The 19,296-nt window shown below is 46.5% G+C and overlaps 1 protein-coding gene across 1 annotated transcript in view; it reads left to right on the forward strand.

The window, feature by feature from the left end:
- LOC135236708 (nuclear receptor corepressor 1-like) overlaps positions 1 to 17,446 on the forward strand; it is a 124,797-nt gene extending 107,351 nt beyond the window's left edge. The window contains 9 exon segments of the mRNA XM_064303205.1: positions 4,243 to 4,386; positions 9,818 to 9,960; positions 10,325 to 10,378; positions 10,544 to 10,844; positions 10,847 to 11,037; positions 13,269 to 13,442; positions 14,926 to 16,310; positions 16,457 to 16,540; positions 16,924 to 17,446. Coding sequence (XP_064159275.1) covers positions 4,243 to 4,386; positions 9,818 to 9,960; positions 10,325 to 10,378; positions 10,544 to 10,844; positions 10,847 to 11,037; positions 13,269 to 13,442; positions 14,926 to 15,110 — 1,192 coding nt within the window. The 3' untranslated portion in view covers positions 15,111 to 16,310; positions 16,457 to 16,540; positions 16,924 to 17,446.
- Positions 17,447 to 19,296: the final 1,850 nt, after the last annotated feature.

A 19,296-nucleotide genomic window follows, 5' to 3' on the forward strand; every position in this document is an offset into this window, starting at 1 on the left:
TACAATTTAAGTTTTTAATTCACATTTAAAATTCAGGTTCCATTTTTCAGTTCCTCAAATTCCATTTTTAAGAAATCAGTTTATTAAAATTAAATTTGTGGAAATTCAGTTCCAATACGAGAACATCCAGGTTACTCAGGATAAGGGCTAGAACGTGGATGAAATCGCTTCTACTACCTGTAGCCAGTCATCGTCCAGCTTTGTGTAAAGGGCCAATGAATGCAGATTCCATGATAACGAGCCCTCAGGCTGCCAGCAAAAGCACAAGGGCAGGCAGATTGACAAGCTTGACAAGTTTTTAATATGTAGAGACGATAGAAACCTATGGGTAGCACATCAGAACCAGGAAGTTCAATTTTTTTGTTCAACAGACATGCTATAGTTGTGTCCTTGGTCACGTGCCTACATCACGTGTACACAAGGATAGCGCAGACATTGGGTAAAATAAATAATGCATTAAAAATTAATATCTTTGTGTGGTAGGGAAAAAATATGTTACCTCGGAAAAATAAGTGATTTGTCTTCCTAATATAATGCACAGAGTTAACATCAATATATGAGTGGAAGTGTTTTATTTTTACTGTCAAAAATGAATGGACCCCCAATATGGAAACTTGATTTTTGAGCGAAAATCATAGATATCAGCAGGGAGCGACATTATATCCGGTGCTGGGGTTGAGAACCGAAAGCTGGCCTCTTGTTGACAAGCCCAAGCAGTAACAGCAAGAGCCAGTCACAATCTCCCACAAACCCAAGCAGTAACAGCAAGGGCCAGTCACAATCTCCCACAAGCCCAAGCAGTAACAGTAAGAGCCAGTCACAATCTTCCACAAGCCCAAGCAGTAACAGTAAGAGCCGGTCACAATCTCCCACAAGCCCAAGCAGTAACAGTAAGAGCCAGTCACAATCTCCCACAAGCCCAAGCAGTAACAGTAAGAGCCGGTCACAATCTCCCACAAGCCCAAGCAGTAACAGTAAGAGCCAGTCACAATCTCCCACTAGCCCAAGCAGTAACAGTAAGAGCCAGTCACAATCTCCCACAAGCCCAAGCAGTAACAGTAAGAGCCGGTCACAATCTCCCACAAGCCCAAGCAGTAACAGTAAGAGCCAGTCACAATCTCCCACAAACCCAAGCAGTAACAGCAAGGGCCAGTCACAATCTTCCACAAGCCCAAGCAGTAACAGTAAGAGCCGGTCACAATCTCCCACAAGCCCAAGCAGTAACAGTAAGAGCCAGTCATAATCTCCCACAAGCCCAAGCAGTAACAGTAAGAGCCAGTCACAATCTCCCACAAGCCCAAGCAGTAACAGTAAGAGCCGGTCACAATCTCCCACAAGCCCAAGCAGTAACAGTAAGAGCCGGTCACAATCTCCCACAAGCCCAAGCAGTAACAGTAAGAGCCAGTCACAATCTCCCACAAGCCCAAGCAGTAACAGTAAGAGCCAGTCACAATCTCCCACAAGCCCAAGCAGTAACAGTAAGAGCCAGTCACAATCTCCACAAGCCCAAGCAGTAACAGTAAGAGCCAGTCACAATCTCCCACAAGCCCAAGCAGTAACAGTAAGAGCCAGTCACAATCTCCCACAAGCCCAAGCAGTAACAGTAAGAGCCAGTCACAATCTCCCACAAGCCCAAGCAGTAACAGTAAGAGCCAGTCACAATCTCCACAGCCCAAGCAGTAACAGTAAGAGCCAGTCACAATCCCCACAAGCCCAAGCAGTAACAGTAACAGCCAGTCACAATCTCCCACAAGCCCAAGCAGTAACAGTAAGAGCCAGTCACAATCTCCCACAAGCCCAAGCAGTAACAGTAAAAGCCAGTCACAATCTCCCACAAGCCCAAGCAGTAACAGTAAGAGCCGGTCACAATCTCCCACAAGCCCAAGCAGTAACAGTAAGAGCCAGTCACAATCTCCCACAAGCCCAAGCAGTAACAGTAAGAGCCAGTCATAATCTCCCACATGGATCTGACTTGTAAATGCATGCATGACTGTAGGCTACTGTAAAACGTGATTTTTTTACATAAAAACTGTAGATTGCTTGCCAACGTTGGGTGCCTTTGTTAACCCCTTTGCGCAGTGCCCCTAGTGCTTGGCATGCTGGCGAGATTGCTCAATTCAGACATTCTGTGCTCCTGCAACCAAATTATGAGTTGAAAACACAAACTCTGTGTTCTAGCTTTATTAGTTGACCATTAAGGACAACTATACCGAAGACGGAGTTGTCTTCACAAATAGGAACAACATTTGCATCCAGAGTTATGTCCCTTAGGTTGCTATGAATAACGCCATTAGGCCTGTAACTAGAGCGACTAAAATGAAATGATCCCTCAATAAGTGGAATAGGATGAGCCTTATATCATTTCAGGGCATGAACAAAGTTACTGGAAAGTAACTCAAATTAGGATGAACCTTGTCTCTTTTAAATAAAAAAGGAGAGTGTAAAAAAAGAGTCAAAATTGTCCATATAATCAGCACCTACAGCAGAGCAAAAAGACTTGAGCCAGCGATCCAGAGAAAACAGCCTGCTGAATTTCTCACAACCCTGGCCTTGAACCGGCAGGGGACCAGAGAGAAGGATGCCTTTCCCAGTACTGTCAAGAGTGGTGTATAGCGTCTCAAAATCCGTCCTCATAATTAGGGATTCCCTAAGTTTAATGTCCTTAAAGCCGACATGCACAATGAGGGTATGTGCTGTAGGGTGGGTTTTAACAATGAAGGGAATCTGCTGATTCAGGTCCAATATTCTTGCTTCAGAAAAACAGCGAGTCACCGCGTTATCCAGCCGAATGTCTCTAACTATAGAACTTCCCACGACAACATCTTCCCCACCAGGCTCACTCTGTGAACCCGAGCCTGCAGGGGGGCAAGGTGCGCTCCCACTCGAGGGTCCACCAGCTGTGACATCTCCCCCACCAGGCAGACTCCGTGTGCCTGGGGAGCGTGAGTGGCAAGGGGACGGCAGCAATGATGTAGAATCTAAATTTTAGATTTAGTGCATGTACACATATAATTGGTATTTCTCACTTATCGTTTACTGGTTTGACAGGGAGAGGAATGTGGGTTATGGAGGAGTTTGATCCTCCTTGATGTCTAATTTAAGTGTGATGTCATGGAATTTGCAAGGCCTTAATATTCCTGTAGAGAGAATTAACCTCTTAGCGCACAACCCCTAGTGGTGGGCACGCCGGCATGCCTAGATTACTAAACTCAAACATTGGGTGCTACTGCAACCAAAGTGTGAGATGAAAACAGAAACGCGTTGTTTCAGTTTCATTAGTAGACGATACATGACAACTATGCCGAAAACGGAGTTTCGCAGCCCCACCATTGTCGCTCTGGTCGTTCATTTAACACGCACCCCCTCCCTGCAGTCTCATCTAAAAAACACCCCCCACCCTTGACATAATGGACAATATTGTCTATCTTGGCATTCATAAAAATATTCTTTCACCACTAAAAAATCGTATTCCGTCATAGCAACAAGATAAACCCGACAATAGCCCTAAGATATGCCTATACAGCCGTGAAAACGCTGCTCACTGAATGAAATAAACGAGAAAAAGTTTTTAAAAATGATACCATGTCATTCTACAGTCAATATCTGGGGCTAAATATTGAATAAATATAAAACCTTACTGTTGGTTTTACGTGTAGTGATGTCCCTTTCGAGACTGAGTGGTCATATATTGCCTTGGACAATCCATTTGTGAAATATACGCTCATTTGTGACGCCTGGGTAACTTCCAAAATAGCTGTACGTCAAACCACACATTGTTTACGACGTTGTAGTACAATCTGGCTTGATCAACAATTAATCTGTCCACTAGGTGACAGAATAAGCTTTCTAACGATGTATAATATGTCTAGTTTTACTTTTTGAATAGCGTTTTATAGTTCAGCGTAAGCAGAAGTCTTGTCTCAAAAAAAAATGAAATCACCCACGTTTGGACATGTGTTGTGTGGACGTGTGAAGCTGTTTGTAAATTATGTCTGTTGAAATGGGGTCACAAGGTACAGAAATGAATGTTTTTAAGGGCTGAGAGTCTGTGGTCATTGTGGTTATTCTGTAGGAAACCCTGAAAAGTGGCAAACTCTTGGTGCTGCATACAGTAGGTGTGTGTGTGTGCCACCCCGCCAAGCTGTAACTTCGAGGATGCCATACCTGCCATTCCAATCTGACAGAGACCCTGAGGCTGAAGTCCTGGTCTGGGCAGCCCACTCACCTCTGTGTGTTCCGCAGGGCTGGGAAGTCTCCAGATCAGAGTGGAGTGGGGCTGGATGCCTACGAGCCCGTCTCCCCCCTGCAGAGTTACCCCACCCTGGACAAAGAAGATTCAGCCCCGCCACAGTGCCAGACACAAGAGGAGGACCCTTCAGAACAGAGGTGCCATTACCATGTCATACTGGGCCCTGTGGGTCTAACAGAGGTGCCATTACCATGTCATACTGGGCCCTGTGGGTCTAACAGAGGTGCCGTTACTTACCATATCAGACTGGGCCCTGTGGGCCTAACAGAGGTGCCATTACTTACCATGTCAGACTGGGCCCTGTGGATCTAACAGAGATTCTGTTACTTACCATGTCAGACTGGGCCCTGTCGGCCTAACAGAGGTGCCATTACTTACCATATCAGACTGGGCCATGTGGGCCTAACAGAGGTGCTGTTACCATATCAAACTGGGCCCTGTGGGTCTAACAGAGGTGCCATCACTTACCATATCAGACTGGGCCCTGTGGGTCTAACAGAGGTGCCATTACTTACCATATCAGACTGGGCCCTGTGGGCCTAGCAGAGGTGTCATTACTTACCATGTCAGACTGGGACCTGTGGGTCTAACAGAGGTGCCATTACCATGTCAGACTGGGCCCTGTGGGTCTAACAGAGGTGCCATTACCATGTCAGATTGTGGGCCCTGTGGGTCTAACAGAGGTGCCGTTACTTACCATATCAGACTGGGTCCTGTGGGCCTAACAGAGGTGCCATTACTTACCATGTCAGACTGGGCCCTGTGGGTCTAACAGAGGTGCCGTTACTTACCATGTCAGACTGGGCCCTGTGGGCCTAACAGAGGTGTCATTACTTACCATGTCAGACTGGGCCCTGTGGGCCTAACAGAGGTGCCATTACCATGTCAGACTGGGCCCTGTGGGTCTAACAGAGGTGCCATTACCATGTCAGATTGGGCCCTGTGGGTCTAACAGAGGTGCCGTTACTTACCATATCAGACTGGTCCTGTGGCCTAACAGAGGTGCCATTACTTACCATGTCAGACTGGGCCCTGTGGGTCTAACAGAGGTGCCGTTACTTACCATGTCAGACTGGGCCCTGTGGGCCTAACAGAGGTGCCATTACCATGTCAGACTGGGCCCTGTGGGTCTAACAGAGGTGCTGTTACCATATCAGACTCGGCCCTGTGGGCCTAACAGAGGTGCCATTACTTACCATGTCAGACTGGGCCCTGTGGGCCTAACAGAGGTGCCATTACTTACCATGTCAGACTGGGCCCTGTGGGCCTAACAGAGGTGCCATTACTTACCATGTCAGACTGGGCCCTGTGGGTCTAACAGAGGTGCCATTACTTACCATATCAGATTGTGGGCCCTGTCGGCCTAACAGGGGAGCTTCCAGCCTGGGCTGTGCAAATACAAATCTTCCAATAGAAATTTGATGAGAAAAGGGGATTTTTTTTGTCAATCTTAAACTTTTGGGTTTGAGGACAGTTAGCTCAGGGCTTAAAGTTCTCCGGCACTACAGCTGTTTTAGATCAATTAAACACATTCTTGGCTTATAGCAGCAACAAGTGCAAGTGGATTTTTGTTTAGGGTGTCTTAACCACATTATTCATCGTAGTCTGCCATCCAATGCTATTTTTCACAATTACCAATGGTATGCGAGTGGACAGCATATAGACCACGGTGATCTGGGTACTTGACAGTTCATGCCACTTTTGGGGGAAAACTAAACAGGAGTGCACTTTAAAAACACAGAGTTTTTAAAGTTTAATACATTTTAAAAAGCAACGGAAGATGAAAATGTGGTAAAACTGACTGCCAATCGGGGGCGATTCTAGGCTCAGACCTTTAGGGGGGCTCAGCCCCTAATGAGAATGTGACATGCATACAGTGCCTCTCAACAGTGTTTAACTCCCTGCTAAATCACTCATTTCATTGGATAACAATTAATACATTAATATTTTTCTATATATGATATTGTAATTTACAACAATACTTTTAATGAATTACTAGTAAGTAAAATGAGTTTTACACCACAAAATATTTTTTAAGGAAATGAAAAATGGAATAAAAATGATGTTTGCAAAAGTATTCAGCCCCTTTCACTTTGGCAAACCTCAGTTCAATTAGGGTAGTGAAGCAACCTAATTAGTTGGGTGGTCTATTTTAGTAATGGTTCAGAATGAACAATCACAGATTTCAATATAATACACCTGTTTTAGAGAGGACCCACAGTCAGTTAATGAAACCTGAGGCAAGGACTTAATCATAATGTCCATAACTTTCCAAAGTAAATAAAAGACTACTTTAACTAAAATAATAAAGTGCATCAGTTAGCTCGTTAGCTGGCAAGTGTGCAATGCAAGCAGACTAGCTCAGAGAGCTAATCTCTGAGCTAGCTAGCAAACAATGTCAGCTAACGTTCTTTGACACTATTCACACCATGGAACTATAGCCAGAGACTTTCTAAGTCTGAAATAATTACATTACATTACATTACATTACAGGCATTTGGCAGACGCTCTTATCCAGAGCGACGTACAACAAAGTGTATAACCATAACCAGGAACAAGTATGATGAAACCCCTAGAGAGAAGTACCGGTCCAAGTACAGGGAACAACCGCATAGTTCAACTTGGACCCTGATGGTTAAACTGATTAACACTAACAACGAGAACGGCAACAACGCAATCTATGGAAAAATAAAAATAAATAAAAATACAAGTAGTCGTTAAGACAGTTGATGCGCCTAAGTCACCTATGAAACAGCTGCCTAGTTACAACCCTAAGTTTAGTCATTTACAGGGGGGAAGGGAGGGATGGGGAGAGGTGCAGCCTGAAGAGGTGGGTCTTCAGTCGTCGTTTGAAATGGGTCACAGTCTCAGCTGTTCTGACCTCCACAGGGAGGTCATTCCACCATCGTGGGGCCAGAACAGACAGGAGACGTGTTCTGGAAGTGCAGGTGCGAAGAGGGGGAGGTGCTAGGTGTCCTGAGGTAGCAGAACAGAGGGATCTGGCTGGCATGTTGGGTTTGAATATCTTGTGGAGGTATGCTGGGGCTGATCCCTTGACTGCCTGGTATGCTAGGACCAATGTTTTAAATTTGATGCGAGCTATAACAGGCAGCCAGTGGAGGGTAGTGAGCAGGGAAGTTACGTGGGAGTGTCTGGGGAGGTTGAAAACCAGACGAGCCGCAGCACTCTGAATGAGCTGCAGGGGTCTGGTGGCAGATGCCGGTAGTCCAGCCAGAAGAGAGTTGCAGTAGTCCAGGCGGGATAGAACCATTGCTTGGACCAGGAGCTGGGTTGAGTAGGTGGTGAGAAAGGGGCGGATTCTGCGGATGTTGTATAGGAAAAATCTGCATGCCCGGGTTACTGCTGCAATGTTGTTGGAGAGGGACAGCCTGTTGTCCATCATCACTCCGAGATTCTTGGCGCAGGGTGATGATGTCACTACGGTGTCCCCTAAGGAAATGGAAAAGTCGAGGAGGGGAGAGGATAGAGCAGGAATAAAGATTAGCTCCGTCTTTCCCGGGTTGAGCTTCAGGTGGTGATTGTCCATCCAGCTCTGTATGTCCCTCAGGCAAGCGGAGATGCGGGCAGGGACCTGTGTGTCCGATGGGGAGAAGGAGAGAAAGAGTTGCGTGTCGTCGGCATAGGAGTGATAGGACAAGCCATGGGCAGATATTACAGGGCCAAGGGATCTGGTGTACAAGGGATCGGGTTTGCTCTAACTCTATGAGCCACACAAACAACGTTAACTAACAGTACCCACACAAAACTAATGACATTCACGCACTGCCATGTTTAAAATCTGAAATGAGCTACAAGCAAGCTAGCTCAGAGATGATCGTTAGCCGTTAGCTAGCTAGCTTGTGAGCTCGCTAAAATTACGTTGATACATCGCCAAACACATCGAACAACTGCACAGTAATATTGATTTGACCCAACGTTCTCTGTCAGAACATTCAGCAATTTTATTTGCTAATGTTTCAACTTACTTGTGTTTTTCTGCGCCATGAAATCCTAAATTCACTACCTAGCTACATCTCGTGAGCTCAGTTTGAAACTAGGGGTGGGGTGGGTAAGAAATGTAACGGTGCTGATTTTCAATTTACAAGCATCTAAGCCCTCAGACAAGTTCGCAAAACCTAACGTTAGAGAGGGCTAAAAATGATTTCAGAAAATAATAATAATAATAATAATAATAATAATAATTATTATTATTATTATTATTATTATTATTATTATTTTAGGGGTGCTGAGATTAAATTTAGGTGTGCTTCAGCACCCCTAAAAAGAGTCTAAAATCGCCAATGCTGCCAATTATATTACATCACTACCCGGCGTTGGGCAGGCAAAGGAAAATTTGATTTGATTGGTCTCTCCCTCATCTCACTTGCTAGTGAAATGAACATCAGTAACTTTCCTTGCCTCCGACATGTCAGAGTGGTACTGAGAGCCCAAACTAATTTCTTGAACTGTATGAAGTATGATATTGTGTATGAAGACCATTGTCCTGCTTGAAAGCGCTTTCCACAGACAGAAGTATGTGGTGATCAGGATCCCACATCTTCCCTTCCTCCTCCTCTCTCCTAACAGCCTGTAGCCATGGGGCTCGTCCTCCCACAGCTTCCCTTCCTCCTCCTCTCTCCTAATAGCCTGTAGCCATAGGCTCTCCCACATTCCTTCCTCCTCTCTCCAACAGCCTGTAGCCATAGGCTGTCCTCCCACAGCTTTTCTTCCTCCTCCTCTCTCCTAACAGCCTGTAGCCATAGGGCTCTTCCTCCCAAAGCTTCCCTTCCTCCTCCTCTCTCCTAACAGCCTGTAGCCATAGGGCTCTTCCTCCCAAAGCTTCCCTTCCTCCTCCTCTCTCCTAACAGCCTGTAGCCATAGGGCTCTTCCTCCCACAGCTTCCCTTCCTCCTCTCTCCTAACAGCCTGTAGCCATAGGGCTCTTCCTCCCAAAGCTTCCTTCCTCCTCCTCTCTCCTAACAGCCTGTAGCCATAGGGCTCGTCCTCCCACAGCTTCCCTTCCTCCTCCTCTCTCCTAACAGCCTGTAGCCATAGGGCTCTTCCTCCCACAGCTTCCCTTCCTCCTCCTCTCTCCTAACAGCCTATAGCCATAGGGCTCTTCCTCCCACAGCTTCCCTTCCTCCCCCTCTCTCCTAACAGCCTGTAGCCATAGGGCTCTTCCTCCCACAGCTTCCCTTCCTCCTCCTCTCTCCTAACAGCCTGTAGCCATAGGGCTCTTCCTCCCACAGCTTCCCTTCCTCCTCCTCTCTCCTAACAGCCTGTAGCCATAGGGCTCTTCCTCCCACAGCTTCCCTTCCTCCTCCTCTCTCCTAACAGCCTGTAGCCATAGGGCTGTTCTTTGGGGATCTTCAGTCAGACATAGCAAATGTGCAAAACACAAAGTAGGGTTTTTCAATACATTGGCTGTGCAGTTCACAACACAACAACTTTTGGCCATTTTTGTAGTTTTTTTTTTTGTTTTTTTTTGTTCATTGTCGTAAGTTATCACTAACATCTCGACATGGCTAGCTATTTTAGTGTGTTTAATAATGTGCATCTGTGGTTCCAGGCTGGATTCTCGCTCTCCTGGAAGTGTGAGTTACCAGCCCTCCTTCTTCACCAAGTTGGAGAACACTTCCCTGATGGTGAAGTCCAAGAAACAGGAAATATTTCGCAAGATGAACTCCTCAGGCAGAGGTGATACTGATGTTGGTAAGTATGTAGCTTTTCTCCTGATTCTGTGTCCACAGCGCTGGTGCCACACAGTGCAGTTTATTTCTGTTTCTATGGCAAATATCTGCCAGATGCATTTGTTTTACAACCATGGCTCAGTGTTGCAGTTGATTCATAGCTTCAAAATACTGTCTTTTTAAAAGCCTGATTTTAGTAATTTAAAATATGTTCCCTTTGAAGACACCAGTTCATAGTTTAGTTTAGACAACCATCATTTAATGTTAGTACTTTCTTTTGCATTTTGATAATGAAAAGAAAAACCGTTTCAGAGCCATAATAGTCATATATATATAGATCATTATTCATGTTAACAGTTTGACAAAAGGATTTATTTTTTCCACAGCAAGTGCGCAGCCTGGCACTGAAATCTTCAACTTTCCTGTGGTAACCAGTTCAAGTAAGCTATTTAGGAATAAATTTTTTACCACTAGCATACACTCCACAGAAGTATCACAGTTATATATGTTGTTTTTTGTTGTTTTTTTTTTTTACAATTTTTGAGGGAACAGAACAGAAACCACGGCACATCAGCGCGACTTGAGTTTTCTGTTTGTTGACACAGGCAACATCAATGCTAGAAATCACTCCATCAGCGAGCACGCCAGCAACCTGGGCCTGGAGGACATTATCCGCAGGGCGCTGATGGGCAGCATGGAGGACCAGCAGGAGAACCAGCGGGAGAACCAGCGGGAGGACCGGCTGGAGGACTGGCAGGAGAACCAGCGGGAGGACCGGCTGGAGGACTGGCAGGAGGACCGGCAGGAGGACCAGCGGGAGGACCGGCTGGAGGACTGGCAGAAGGACCGGCAGGAGGACCAGCGGGAGGACTGGCAGGAGACCGCAGAGGACCAGCGGAGGACACAGGGACGACAGGAGGACCGCGGGAGACCAGGGAGGACCGGCTGGAGGACTGGCAGGAGGACCGGCAGGAGGACCAGCGGGAGGACCAACGGGAGGACAGCCCGGGCGCTGGAGTCCAGCACGTCGGCAATGCTCCTGCAGGTGTGGCAGCACCGAGTGAGAGCCAGCGGGAGGCCAAACACTCCCCCAGCAACAGTAAGCATCTTAAACCTTACACACAGCATCTCTGCGCATCTTACACCTTACACACAGCATCTCTGAGCATCTTACACCTTACACACAGCATCTCTGAGCATCTTACACCTTACACACAGTATATCTGAGCATCTTACACCTTACACACAGCATCTCTGAGCATCTTACACCTTACACATAGCATCTCTGAGCATATTCAACCTTACAAACAGCATCTCTGAGCAGCTTAAACCTGACACACAGCATCTCTAAGCATCTTACACCTTACACACAGCATCTCCGTGCATCTTAAACCTTACACACAGCATCTCTGAGCATCTTTAACCTTACATATTAAAGGCATCTTAAACCTTTCACACAGCATTTCTGAGCACCTTGGACCTTCAAGCAGCATCTCTGAGCATCTTAAACCTGACACACAGCATCACTGAGCATCTTAAACCTTACACACAGCATCTCTGAGCATCTTAAACCTGACACACAGCATCACTGAGCATCTTAAACCTTACACACAGCATCTCTGAGCATCTTAAACCTTACTACACATGTAGTGATTTTACACCTGATCCTTCACAACACAGCATCTTAAATTTTACACCTGATCCTCCACAACACAGCATCTCTGATTTTGCAAGTAGGCCCACAATTAGACACACCTGGGAACATTCCAATCAATCAAAGTTACCTGCAAGACACTATGTACACGTAATCCAACTGTCTGTTCATGAGAATGACGATTGAACCTTATTATACAGACATTTTGAAATTAAAAAGACGCATCCTGTCACTACTGTGAAGGCTACTGCTTTACAACAGCAAAGCATAGGAGAAAACACACTGACCGAGCACTAAAGAGCTGTGATGTGATTGCTCTGCAGCAGCACTAAAGAGCTGTGATGTGATTGCACTGCAGCAGCACTAAAGAGCTGTGATGTGATTGCACTGCAGCAGCACTAAAGAGCTGTGATGTGTTTGCTCTGCAGCAGCACTAAAGAGCTGTGATGTGATTGCACTGCAGCAGCACTAAAGAGCTGTGATGTGTTTGCTCTGCAGCAGCAGCACTAAAGAGCTGTGATGTGTTTGCTCTGCAGCAGCAGCACTAAAGAGCTGTGATGTGTTTGCACTGCAGCAGCACTAAAGAGCTGTGATGTGTTTGCACTGCAGCAGCAGCACTAAAGAGCTGTGATGTGTTTGCACTGCAGCAGCACTAAAGAGCTGTGATGTGTTTGCACTGCAGCAGCAGCAGCACTAAAGAGCTGTGATGTGATTGCACTGCAGCAGTAGCACTAAAGAGCTGTGATGTGTTTGCACTGCAGCAGCACTAAAGAGCTGTGATGTGTTTGTACTGCAGCAGCACTAAAGAGCTGTGATGTGTTTGTACTGCAGCAGCACTAAAGAGCTGTGATATGTTTGCACTGCAGCAGCAGCACTAAAGAGCTGTGATGTTTTTGCACTGCAGCAGCACTAAAGAGCTGTGATGTGTTTGCACTGCAGCAGCAGCACTAAAGAGCTGTGATGTGTTTGCACTGCAGCAGCACTAAAGAGCTGTGATGTGTTTGCACTGCAGCAGCACTAAAGAGCTGTGATGTGTTTGCACTGCAGCAGCACTAAAGAGCTGTGATGTGTTTGCACTGCAGCAGCACTAAAGAGCTGTGATGTGTTTGCACTGCAGCAGCAGCACTAAAGAGCTGTGATGTGTTTGTACTGCAGCAGTAGCACTAAAGAGCTGTGATGTGTTTGCACTGCAGCAGCACTAAAGAGCTGTGATGTGTTTGTACTGCAGCAGCACTAAGGAGCTGTGATGTTTTTGCTCTGCAGCAGCACTAAAGAGCTGTGATGTGTTTGCACTGCAGCAGCACTAAAGAGTTGTGATGTGTTTGCTCTGCAGCAGCACTAAAGAGCTGTGATGTGTTTGCACTGCAGCAGCAGCAACACTAAAGAGCTGTGATGTGTTTGCACTGCAGCAGCACTAAAGAGCTGTGATGTGTTTGCACTGCAGCAGCACTAAAGAGTTGTGATGTGTTTGCTCTGCAGCAGCACTAAAGAGCTGTGATGTGTTTGCACTGCAGCAGCAGCAACACTAAAGAGCTGTGATGTGTTTGCACTGCAGCAGCAGCACTAACGAGCTGTCGTGTGTTTCTACTGCAGCAGTACAAATGCTGACATATGATTACACAATGCAGATATTTTTGTGTGAATCACCTCCTGCTTGCACTGTTGTCCTGTGGCAGGCAGGCAGAGGGCTGCGGGGAGAGCCAGTAGCGGGAAGCCACAGTGTCCCAGCCCAGGACGGGGCCACGGCGGGCCGGAGCAACCATCGCCCGGACCCACCGCACAGTCCCAGGCAGACTACCAGCACAAAAATGTAGCAAGGTGGGCCTGGGAGGAGAGGCCCTCATCTGCAGGTAGGCCCACAGTCAGCACAGTAACACTAAACCACATATTCAGCACAGTCACACTGACCCACACAGTCAGCAGTTACACTGAACCACAGTCAGCACAGTAACACTGACCCACACAGTCAGCAGTTACACTGAACCACACAGTCAGCACAGTAACACTGACCCACACAGTCAGCAGTTACACTGAACCACACAGTCAGCACAGTCACACTGACCCACACAGTCAGCAGTTACACTGAACAACAGTCAGCATAGTAACACTGACCCACACAGTCAGCAGTTACACTGAACCACACAGTCAGCACAGTAACACTGACCCACACAGTCAGAAGTTACACTGAACCACACAGTCAGCACAGTAACACTGACCCACACAGTCGGCACAATAACACTGAACCACACAGTCAGCGCAGTCACACTGAACCACACAGTCAGCACAGTCACACTGACCCACACAGTCTGCACAATAACACTGACCCACACAGTCAGCACAGTCAAACTGAACCACAGTCAGCACAGTAACACTGAACCACACAGTCAGCACAGTCACACTGACCCACACAGTCAGCACAGTCACACTGACCCACACAGTCAGCACAGTCACACTGAACCACCGTCAGCACAGTAACACTGAACCACACAGTCAGCACAGTAACACTGACCCACACAGTCAGCACAGTAACACTAAACCACACAGTCAGCACAGTAACAATGACCCACACAGTCAGCACAGTAACACTAAACCACACAGTCAGCACAGTCACACTGACCCACCCAATCAATACAGTCACTCTGAACCACTCGTTCAACAGTTACTCTGACCCACACAGTCAGAACAGTCACACTGACCCACTCAGTTAGCACAGTCACACTGACCCACAGTCAGCACAGTAACACTGACTCACACAGTCAGCACAGTCACATTGACCCACACAGTCAGCACAGTAACACTGACCCACACAGTCAGCACAGTCACACTGACCCACCCAATCAGCACAGTCACTCTGACTCACACAGTCAGCACAGTCACATTGACCCACACAGTCAGCACAGTAACACTGACCCACACAGTCAGCACAGTCACACTGAACCACAGTCAGCACAGTCACACTGAACCACACAGTAACACTGACCCACACAGTCAGCACAGTCACACTGACCCACACAGTCAGCACAGTCACATTGACCCACACAGTCAGCACAGTCACAGCCTGCCCCTGTGAAACACTGAACCACAGAGATTGTAGCACTTTCCAGCACTGTTAATATGTTATTGTTCCATTTGCTCAGGCTGTGGCTTTTTAGAGATTCATTTTCCTTTAAATATATTGGGAAATTATTTAATTGGTTGGCATGAATTCCTCTAAACAAAGCCTGCCTCTCCTCCATGATGGTACATTTTTGGAGTCTTCTTGGAAGATCAAAAAAATAAATGATTGACAGTAAATTGATAATGTGCACCTTTTTCCCTCCTCGCCCCTGCCAGGCTCAGCCCAGTTCTCTTACAATCCCCTGACTGTGCGCATGGTGAACAGCAGCCCGCCCACCTCCACGGCGGCCCCGCCCCCCTCTCAGCAGGCCCCGCCCGGCCCTCTTCCTCCGAGCCGCGCGTGGGAGCGCCAGCCTCTGCTGTCAGAGGAGTACGAGACTCTGTCCGACAGCGACAACTGAGCGTGTGCAGCTCGACCCCTGCTGTCAGGGTGGGTGTGGCCTGAGCACAGCGGCCGACGGCATTGGATGCAGCGAAGGTGCTTTTTCTTGAGTGACAGACTCCCACAGAAGCTTTAAGCGTTATTGTTGTAAAGTAGAATTATTAAAAAACATCTTATAATGTAAAAAATTAAAATAAAATGGAATAAAAATAATTTCAGAAAAACTTTAATGTCTTTAATTGAGTGAATGTAAATATAAAAATGCTAATTGTCTATCCACTTTTTGGGAGGGATGGGCCAGGTGTACTTTGGCCTCTTCCACAAAGCTGAGGTGTGTGTTCCTGTGCCCCTGTGGGCAAGATCCAGGTGTATATCACCGTGTGCAAATTATCAAATCCAATGAACTACCAGTGTTGTTTCAGCACTATTACACATTAGTCAATTTGCGGCACTGTAGCAGTAATGCAGATTGTTCTATATAATTATGATTATTTGTTTTTTTCCAGTCTTTGCAGTCTTCTCTTTAGATTTTTGGGCAATGCCCAGTATTCCAAACACTGGCATCGCAGTTTTGATGATGGAAGGAGAAATAAGCTTGACCTTACATTTTTTTATTTTGTTTTTGTTTCTTTTATTTTAATTTAAACATGTATGTTTTTTGACCCTTGTTAGTGACCGGATGGGATTTAGATTGGTCAATGTCAGTGTTTTATTGAAAGGTGACCACAGTCACAGCTTTGCTGAAGTGGGAGCAGATGGGGAATGGGGGTTTATTTGATGCTTATTAATGTGTCAGAATGTTGTCGTGTGTTTTGCCGTTTCCTTTTGGCACCGGTCTGTGGTCAGGAGACGGCCAGTTTTTTCTGCGTTTTATATAATCCTGCAGTATCTGTGTATCTGAATCCCCCCAAGAATGGGTTAAATCGGTGCTATGATTTTTGGTACTGCAATTTTTAAAGCAGAAAGTGAGCAGAGCTCTTATGTGTTTTCTGACAGTGTGAGCTGCTTTATCACCTATAAGCGCTATCTGTGCTGCTTTCTTTCTGTCTGCATTGTGACTGCTGACTCTGCTCATTTGCTCTTCTGCCATTTTAAATGTGTTTTATTTTCATCCCTCGCCTTACTTCTCCCTCCCAGGCGGTAATGTGCTTTCTCAGTTATAATCCCATGTGCTGTATGGGTCTGGCAGACGCACACCCGCCACACGCATGTAGCCCCCGTTCACACCCTCCACATCATGTAGCCCCGTTCACACCCTCCACACACATGTAGCCCCCCCGTTTCACACCCTCCACACCACATGTAGCCCCCCGTTCACACCTCCACCACATGTAGCCCCCGTTTCACACCCTCCACACAATGTAGCCCCCCCCTGTTTCACACCCTCCACATCACATGTAGCCCCCCCCCGTTTCACACCCTCCACACCACATGTAGCCCCCCCCCCCCGTTTCACACCCTCCACACCACATGTAGCCCCCCCTCTGTTTCACACCCTCCACACCACATGTACCCCCCTGTTTGACACCCTCCACACCACATGTAGCCCCCCTCTGTTTCACACCCTCCACACCACATGTAGCCCCCCTGTTTCACACCCTCCACACCATATGTACCCCCTCGTTTCACACCCTCCACACCACATGTAGCCCCCCCTGTTTCACACCCTCCACACCACATGTACCCCCCGTTTCACACCCTCCACACCACATGTAGCCCCCCTCCCTGTTTCACACCCTCCACACCACATGTACCCCCCCGTTTCACACCCTCCACACCACATGTACCCCCCTCGTTTCACACCCTCCACACCCAGTGACCCCCCCCCACAGTGAGGATTGGCATGGAAGGGTCACAGGTTCGATTCTGGATGGTGCCTCATCCGGGATCCCGCACTTTCCCACGTGAGACGGCTTTGGCATCAGCAGAACGGCATATTCACAGTGTTATGCCTGGTCATTGTCATCTTAATGACTTCTCAACATGTGTTAAGAATTATGCCATTTATTTTGCTGAGTAGAGAAAACCCTACCATATACGTCATATTCACTCACCATTTTTATTATTTCTGTTCTGTATTTAATCACCTTGATGTTTCTGTTTGCTCAAGTTACAACATGTCTGCTTGTGCTTCATTCTCACACTGTTTTGGCAGAAGAATGTCTGTCTTTAGAAGTTTTTGGTTACAAAAAAGTGCATTCTTCTAGCCTGTTTCACAATGATTTTAATTATTTCTGTCTAATATGAGACTTGAAAGCCTGTGCACCCATGCTGTCCAAATGCTGAAATTGCACAATGTCTTTTTAGTAGTCTATCTTACGCATTGGAACCAGTCAATAAACTGGATCAATTCTGCACCTGTCTGAGATTTCTTGTCCACTTCCTGTGATTTTAATTACATTTTTATCTGTTCAGAATAAGAATTTGTTTTTAAATGCATTTGTTTATAAATCATTTAGTTTAATCGATTTATTCACTGGAACTCAAGTGCATCAGACTTTGTACGTCTGTATTTCTGTGCACCTGTTCACTCCACCGAACTGGTTACAGCTTGAATGCATCTGCATCACTTCCTGTAGATGTAGTGTCAGAGCAAAGTCCTGCTTTTAAAGATACAAACCCGAGCATAGCCTGGTGTCATCTTCGACTTCCATGCCCCCCCAAACCCCCCGAGCATAGCCTGGTGTCATCTTCGACTTTAATGCCCCCGAGCATAGCCTGGTGTCATCTTCGACTTCCATGCCCCCCACCCCCCGAGCATAGCCTTGTTGGAAAACATGGGAGCCACAGTTTACCCCTCTGAGGTGTCTCACATTGTAGTGGGCCAGTTGCAGATAACATTAGCCGCGTTTCCACCACAGGAACTTCACCCCGGAACTAGGAACCTTTTGAGGAACTCAGTGCGTTTCCACCGCAGCTTTATTTTACCCCCAAAAAAGTTCCTGCTCGGGAGGTAGTACTTTCCAAAAGTACTGGAACCTTTGGGGTGGGGCGCAAGCACTGAAAATTATTGATTGGTCGACTACTTGCAGTGTTTTATTTCAACCGCCATGTTTAAAAATCTGCAGCCGCAAACCAATTTATTTTCATAATAACTACAAATCAAACTTGTATGTTATGCGGCGCAGTAGCCTAGTTTTGGTTATAGCCTGCCAACGTCTTGGAATTATAACGTGTGCTCTTCTGTTCTTTTCTTGCTTTAGTATTTGTTTTATAAAATGCTAAGCATTCGTGCTGGGACAGCTGTTTATAGCTGTTTGCAGACGACACAGCGGTTGTGAGATTTCCCTCATGGGGAGTATAACCTAATTAGGGTTCAGGGACTCCGAAAGGGCCAATATTGGTCATCCCAGGATCAACTTGGTTCTGCTGACGGTCCCGCCTTAACTGAAAACTTGGTGATCAAACAAGTCCAACGGGCAGTTCCCTAGTCATAATTGGGGGAAACCGACTTAGAGGGCTGTTACAAGAACGAAACATTGACCAAGACCACACAAATCAAGTCATTAACAGTTTTAATGTCAGGTAGGTTATACACTTAAAATAGTCAATTTGTAGTTACAGAATTTAGAAAATAGTCTAACAATCAAAGATAAAGATGAGCATACCTGACAGCAGTCTACACACAGAAAGAGTCTTGTGTGGGAAGTCTGATTGCAGACTCCCTGAGGGCCCTGTTCCTCTCCTATAAGAACCCAGTGCAGGCAGGTGGATGTCGCCACAAAAGGCTCATAAAACCATAAATTTACTTGGTAAATGGTAAATGGACTGCATTTATATAGCGCTTTTATCCAAAGCGCTTTACAATTGATGCCTCTCATTCGCCAGAGCAGTTAGGGGTTAGGGGTTAGGTGTCTTGCTCAAGGACACTTCGACATGCCCAGGGCGGGGTTTGAACCGGCAACCCTCCGACTTCCAGACAATCGGTCTTACCTCCTGAGCTATGTCGCCCCTATCTTGGAGGGGGAAGATTGGAATTTGGTTCAGACAGGATCAGACAGATGGATTTACCAGGAGTGTCCCAAAAATACAGTTTACTTCCAAAAATAGATTTTCTCTAGGTTTGCTGGTTTTAAAACCTAAACCAGAGCATCACTCGCACAGAGACCATAAAAACCATACCAAATATGAATATTTGTTCTCGTGATTGTCATGAAAACTCTGAAAAACATGAAATAACTGTACAATCTTTTACATGAACCAAC

The sequence above is a fragment of the Anguilla rostrata genome, chromosome 12, assembly GCF_018555375.3.
Source record: "Anguilla rostrata isolate EN2019 chromosome 12, ASM1855537v3, whole genome shotgun sequence".
Taxonomy (NCBI): Eukaryota; Metazoa; Chordata; class Actinopteri; order Anguilliformes; family Anguillidae; genus Anguilla; species Anguilla rostrata.